Below are 7322 nucleotides of genomic sequence, written 5' to 3' on the forward strand. Positions count from 1 at the left end.
GCCGATATGCACCTGGTTCGGGATCTCGTTGTTTGCGCAGTATGTAGTCTCCAACATTGAAGCTGCAATTTTATTCGTGTTTTCCCCAGCTGGGGTTCTACACGCATCAGCCTGCTCAGCGTTCATTGCGCCACGAGGTGCGCGAGCGTCCCATCTCTGACAAATGCTTCGACCATGTCCTTTACGTCTATGCATTCTTCAGTGTTGTGGCCTTTTGTCCTGTGAAAGTCACAGTATTTGCTCCGATCAGCATTGTGACGATGTTGGATTATTGGAGGCTTTGGCCATGGGAGCTCCTCAGTGGCGAATATCTCGGTGACGCTTTTGGTGAGTGGTGTCCATCTGGAGTTCTGGTTCGACCGTACGTTATCCCTTCCGCCTAACCGATGTTACAAGCCGGATGAGGTGTCAAAGTTTACCCTTGACTGCCAAATGCCAAGTTTCCGCTTTTTGTTTAGTCGGGCGGTAAGGACGTTGTCTTCTCTTGTCTTCTGGGTGTAGAGGTTTGTGCTCTGTGGGAGATCTCTACCCAGTTGCTTCTCCGTTTCCGCAAAGCGTTTAGCTGCTGTCATGATGGCATCCCATGTGGATGGCATGCCATCTTTACCCGTTAAGGTGCGGATGAGCTCTGGGTCGTTCGCGCCCTGGATGAAAGCAGCGCGAACAAGATCTTCGCTGATATTACCCAGACTAAGCTTCTTTGAGTTGAAGCGAGTGATGAAGTCTAGCAAAGATTCATCTTCCTCTCGAATGCATTTGAGGATTGTCCATTGCTCCTCGGTATACTTTCGTTGTTGGCTGAAGTGTTGGCTAAACTTCTGCTGGAAGTCTACCCAGTCGTAGATGTGGTTGACCGGTAGACGATCGAACCACGCTCTAGCTGGCCCAACAAGCGTCATTTGGAACATGTAACACCACGTAGGTTCCGTCCAATTGCTGACGGTTGCCCCCGCTATGAATCTGTTCAAATGATCATCTGGGTCAGATATACCATCATATGTGCCTATGTTGGACATTTGTTTGGCACTTTTTGGGGCAATTGCTTCCGCAATGTCCCTTGCAAATTTGGACGTTCCCGCATTTGCAACAGTTGGTCTAAATGTTTTGGAGAAGTCACGTGGGCTTCCACCTGGGTTTTTTGGTTTGAAGGCTTCTCCAAAACGCCTTCTCGGTTGGGAGTCCGTTTCCTTACGCTTCCCTTTTGCCCTATGGCGAGGGTTCGCGTCGGTGTCGGATTCCTCCGAGTCATCGTCCAAGTATTCTTCGAATTCGTCAGCCTGTTGGACGGAACGCAAGCGTTCGTCCAACTCAGCTTGGAATTCCTTCTGACGTGCCTCCGCCCATGCCTTAACTTCATCGAGTGTTTGGCGGGGGAGTCTTGTTCGTTTCTCTAACTGGGTATCGGTGAATCCCAGTGAGCGATTATTTACTGCACTTGCCCCAGCTTGGGTAACTGGGGTAGTGTTCGTAAAATTTACTTCACTTGCCCCGGCTTGGGTAACCGGGGTAGTGTTTGTAAAGACTGTGTAGCCGGTATTCCCCCCAGTAACTGGGGTTGTGGTTACCGGAGTTTCTTTAACCATCTTTCCAAAAGTTTGAAAAAACTGAAATGAAGTTCTAGCTTTTATGCACGGATGGCGCCAATGAAGAAACACTAACCTGACCCCGGGCAGATTACGGGTAACCTGGGGGTTAGATAGATGTTTCCCACGAGGGGTTAGACCCGGCAAAGATGGTTCTTCTGATAACCTGCAAAACAGACACCGTGAGCTTGTCACTGAGAAGGGGGGGTTCCTCCTTGTGACCACCCTCCGGCGTGAGAATCAGACTAGATTGCTCTTTAAATATAAATGTATATTAAGAGATTGCTAGAGCAGATATCAGGTATAATATGATGATAATATGATAAGATATGATGATCATACCATTTGTGGTATTTATAGCCGAAGGTAGGTTTCCAAGGAGGTGTGGCCTGCTGAATAGTATTCCTGTTCTACCAACTGTGGCCTACGCACGTGCCCTGCTGGTAGTTGGTGGGTAGGCAGCGGCTGATAGTGACCAGGCCTACTGTGTACTATTCCTTTTCCACCAACTGCCGGCTATGCACGTGGTATGACAGGAGTTGGTGAGTAGGCAGCGGCTAATAGTGACATACAGTACAGGAGCATGCTGCTCGCCATACTGTTGTCAATAAGCTGTCGTATCTTTAGTCAGATCTTTTGCCCATACCTCGTCAGGTACAGTACAGAAGATCTTCCCGTATCGTACGGACTGGCTTTTGGGCGGGAGTATTCCCCCTCCCGCCTTTGTGCAGGATTGTTCCCGGCTTTGCTCATTCCTTCAGGTGACACTGAGTGAGAGCTAAGTGCCTTGTGCGTGTAGCCTTGCTGCGCGGGTGGCCTTCCCTGATGGCTTGTATCCGCAGCTGCGGGAACAGGCAGAGTCCTTCACCATTGGGAGGCATTTCCTGCTGGAACAGCTTGCGTACTGCGCGTAGGGACGTCACGTCTCTGAGCATAGTGGGTCCTGCGGATCCAGTTGGTTTCTGCGCAGACGTCCCTCTTCAAGGTGAGTCTTGCGGGTCCAACTGGGCTCTGCTGGGACCTACCTCTTCACTGCGTGCTTGCTTTTGTTGAACAACCGCCGTCCAAGTTCCAACAAGGGTGGACCCCGTTTACGTTTGTTTTTTCCAATTCAACTCTCAATTCCACGGCTCCTTATTCTTTTTTTATATTAATATTCTCTAAGAAATAATCCTACTGAATTTTGCATGTGTCTCGTTTAATTTCTTCGGCCCACAGAGGTTATTAGCCCAAGAGTAATCCATGTTAGCTCCATGCATCTAAAAGTCCAATCAGATAAGAAAAATAAATAAACCATATTAATTCAATTACTTTAACTCTAGGCTTCTTTCTTTTCTAGTTTTTTTCTTTATATCGTAACTTATGATTATTATTTTCTTTTTATACTTTAATTTAATTACTTGAAAGCATGAATTACTGACATTTTGTAAACCTTAGTTTACATTGTTATTATAATTAGTATTTAGTACTTGGTTTAAGTTTAGTAAAAATACTTTAATTTAGCTCATTGTCTCTTAGAACCAATAAAAACTAAATATGAACCAACTAAGAGTATTATTTAATAAAAACAATATTAAGGTTACACAAAAGTGTAGGAAATATTTCTAATAATTATATATAATTTTGCCCATATCAAACACCTTGCAAATGAAGGTCTTTTGTTGTTTCGAATAGTGTAAGCGAGACTTTCGGCAATGCGCAAAGCATGCGTTTGTTGACCAGAAACAATTTTTTCGTCTCGCAACCGACTACCACACCACCACCACCAGAGAGGCAGAGACACTCAAAATTATGAAAGCAGTCACACAAAAGAGGAACTAAAAGAGGACTAAGCTTTGAAGATACATGTATGCAAACCAAAGACAATACATTATACCAAGATTACACATTTTGAAACCGTAATTGGAAAATATGCAGGTGTGAGTGAAACCAAGTACACACCACCAGCAACCATTCGAAGAAACTTAGCTTGTACACCTTACATGTCTTCCTTGACCGTGCTTGGGCTAAAGAGGTTTGGAAGGATGTGTCTTTGTGCTGTGGTTGTCGGGTTGGGACTTGACCGGGTTCGAGCTGTTTGATGAGCTTCTTCAGGGACACATTCCAATTCCATGTTGGGTAAGGGGATCTAACTGCAATTATATATACCTCCATTTGAAAGAGGAGTGCAAAGATCTTTAATAATAGGTGTCTTCCGAAGGATGTCATTTTGAAAGATATCAAGATCAATATGTTTGGGTGGATGAAATCGAGATCATTGCACAAACAGATTACTTGGGAGAACGGGAGTTCTAACCCTTTTTATTTTATTATGGTTTAGCTGGTAAAAAAGAGTTATACCAATGCCTTCAAAATGTAGCCGACTTTTAAAACAGCAATACAGAGGAAAAAGGCATGCTGCAACTACCACCTAAAATGGTTGTTTTTTGAATGCCATTTTGCAAGTTAGCTAAATACATATAAATAGCTTACATATGCACATCTAATTTTTACATATCTAAGGCTAAAACAAAACCGTATCAACCAAAATATGCATTCAAAATTAAGCACCGGGGCAAAATCTAGTAAAAGGTAAATGGACACACAACTTTTATTACTTTAAAAACATGTTACATCTGCTCAAAATACAGTTCTTCAACACACATACGTTCGTTTGCACACTCTCACACACACATTAATTTTTCATATTATCCAAAAGCAAGATAATTAAGTTCACTAGTTAGCTGAGATGTCAATGGCCTTGACCTCCGGCTTCTTGATTTCATGCTTAGGCACAGTCACAGTCAGCACTCCATTCTCCATCTTCGCTTTCACCTCTTCAACCTTCGCATTCTCCGGCAACCTGAACCTCCTGAGGAATTTGCCGGAGCTCCTCTCCACACGGTGCCACTTGTCGTTCTTCTCCTCTTTCTCCTTGCTCCTCTCTCCACTTATCTTCAATACTCTATCCTCTTCCAACTCCACCTTCACCTCCTCTTTCTTCAACCCTGGAAGATCAGCCTTGAACACATGAGCTTCTGGTGTCTCCTTCCAGTCAATCTGTGCGTTTGCGAAAGCCGAGGTTTCGCGGGCGGAAGAAGGAATGATGTCGGAAATGGAGGTGTTGAAGAAGGGATCCCACGTGTCCAAAGAGAAAGGATCAAAGACGTTGGTTCGACGACCACCAAAGAAGCTTGGAATGATCGACATGATTGTTTTTGAAAACAAGATTGATTGATAAATGTAAATGTATCTTAAACTGAATCAGAATTTGTTGATGAAGTGAGCATGGGTGGGTATGTTATATATAGGTGAGGAAGATGGTTCTAGGTTTATGGAGAGAGATCATAAGATGTTTCGGGCACTTTTGTGGGCCCCTAGTGTTGAGGATATATGCTTACCTACACTTTTACACTTCTTTCTGTTTATTTATGTTGTGTATCTTCTAGAGTTGTAAACGTAATTATTGTAACTATTGACTTTTTAATTCTTGTACACAAGCATTGTAAATATTATTTTATAGAATAAGAAAATATAAATGTAAATAGTATTGGACATTCATTGCATTTTGAAAGGTATTGGTTGGTATACAGAATTTCATAATTCAATCTCTTTTCTCAAATTCACACCGGCTCCTAGTAAATAGATGGCTGATGTTTAGCTAATTCATACTGCTCTTTAGAAGATTTTAAAATATAAGTTAGGATAGATGGAGTTATTCTTCGAAAGAGTGAGATTGTCATTGATAACTAAAGTAAATTTACCGGTATAAATTGTTTCGTTTATATATCATGGTTTGAATTAATAAAATGCAAATTAGATTCTAAACTTAAATATGCATTGATAACAATACAAAAGTAAAATTATTGAACAGTGGAAATTGGTCAATCTCGTTTTTCTTTATGAAGGTTTAGTAAAATACAACTTGATAATAAATAATCCTACTTGTGGCGAATAAGTGAATAACCGTATTAAAAAGACGTAAAGCACAAACAAATTTCTGAACCGTTTGGGCCTAAATTGATGAGGTGCATAAATTGGGTTTTTCAAATATCCGGTTTTGGGTATAAGACCGGGTTTGAGTATGACTAGGTTTTGGAAAATCGGTTATTAGCAATACCCAGGTTCAGATTTGGTCCAAGTATTGTCTCTAAAAACCATACCCTATGTATCGGGTTCAGGTCTATTGAACCGGGTATTCTAAAATCGGGTATTTGAATACCCTATTTCGTTGCACTTTCGGATATTTTTCAGGCATTTGTCGGGTATAGATCGGGTGTTCGAAAAACCCAATTTCGGGGTTTTGGAAAAACCCAGTTTCGGGTATGGAACTGGTTCCGGTTTTTTAGTATTACCGGGTACAAATCGGGTCTGGTTTATGTACATGTTTTGGTACTGAAATGCATACACTATTCGTACCCAGCGGGTATGATTGGACACTGGTTCGAGTATTTAAAAACCGATGCCGAGCATTTTTTCGAGCCCCGTTTTGAGTTCAGACCTTTTTTTTCACCTTTAGAGCTCAGGCCTCAGGGCACAGGCATTATTGTGGTGCTGGTTAATTATCGGGTTGGGAGCTAACCCATAAAGCAATGGGCTACTAAAACGCATTAAACAGACATTTTATGGGCCTTATGGCTTTAAATTATATGTTGGGAATTATGTATTTATGTTCTCCGAATTCTTTATTTAATAAATTCAAAATCTCCTATTTCGCAAACATACAAGAACATTGAAACAAATACAAAAATCTACTTGTTTTAGTTATTCATTTATTTATTTTAACAACAGATTTTCGTTTTCACCTAAAATCCCACTAGCAGCGTTGTATTTGTTCACCATCTCTATTTTAAAAGGATGAACACAATACCATTAGGTCATGGGTATAGCTATTTAATTTATTAACCAAATGTCATTAACAAATGTTCATCTGTATTAGACCATGCGTAGTCCCGGCGTTTTGCCCTATAACGCCGGGGGCACCCCCCCCCCCCCCCGGTGTTTTGGATATTTCTTTTTTTTCCGGCATTTTGTATATAACGCGAGAAGTGGCTCATTTTTCAAGGCTTGATTCATCAAATTAGCTTTTTCTAACATAAATTCATGAATTTTGACCGGATCTCTAACCGGAATGGCTCCAACATGTACGACTTGAAATCAAAGATGAGGGGTTGAAGAGGGTTGGGGAACGGGTCATTACGGGGGATCCGTAGAACAAATATGAGGGGTTTACGAGGCTCATTTTCAAGAATTAGAATTAGTGTAGGGTTGAGGTTGAAGGTGTAAAGAATGGCAGAAAAATATTTGGGTGGGTGGGTGGGTGGGTTAAAAAGGAAGATATAGATACAATTTTATATTTAATTATTTAAATGAATTATTATTTAAAAAAAACAGATAAAATTAATAGTGACTGGGCGCCACGTGACGCATAATGTCTGGTGCACGGACTTTATGACTACACCATGTTTTTGCAAAAAGCCATAACTCTGACTGGACGTCACATGACGCATAATGCCTGGAACACGGGCTTTCTGACTACTTATGGTCTTAACACCGGATTATCTTTTTCTCTTACTTTTTATAAACATTAAATACTATATGCTATTTGAAATTTTTTAAAAAACAAAAAGAAAAGAAAATAGCGTGACTAAGTATTTAATAATACTGATCATATATATTTTTACTAGACATGTTTTTTTTTATTTGGTTAAAAACATCTAAAAGTATTTTGGTAACATAGTATGTATGTATTTTACTTGC

At 41.0% G+C, this 7322-nt stretch overlaps 1 protein-coding gene across 1 annotated transcript; it reads right to left on the bottom strand.

The window, feature by feature from the left end:
• Positions 1–4283: 4283 nt before the first annotated feature.
• On the bottom strand, positions 4284–4807 carry LOC143601843 (17.8 kDa class I heat shock protein-like). Its single transcript, XM_077079139.1, has one exon. It carries the CDS (start codon positions 4770–4772, stop codon positions 4299–4301), a length of 474 nt encoding a protein of 157 aa, XP_076935254.1. The 5' UTR covers positions 4773–4807; the 3' UTR covers positions 4284–4298.
• Positions 4808–7322: the final 2515 nt, after the last annotated feature.

The sequence above is a fragment of the Bidens hawaiensis genome, unplaced genomic scaffold (genome assembly GCF_021521415.1).
Source record: "Bidens hawaiensis isolate Kalapana, Puna unplaced genomic scaffold, B.hawaiensis_p1.1 tig00057229_1, whole genome shotgun sequence".
NCBI classification, from domain to species: Eukaryota; Viridiplantae; Streptophyta; class Magnoliopsida; order Asterales; family Asteraceae; genus Bidens; species Bidens hawaiensis.

Coding starts and splice junctions, on each gene's coding strand:
- LOC143601843 (XM_077079139.1), bottom strand. CDS start 4,772: ATGTCGATCATTCCAAGCTTCTTTGGTGGTCGTCGAACCAACGTCTTT.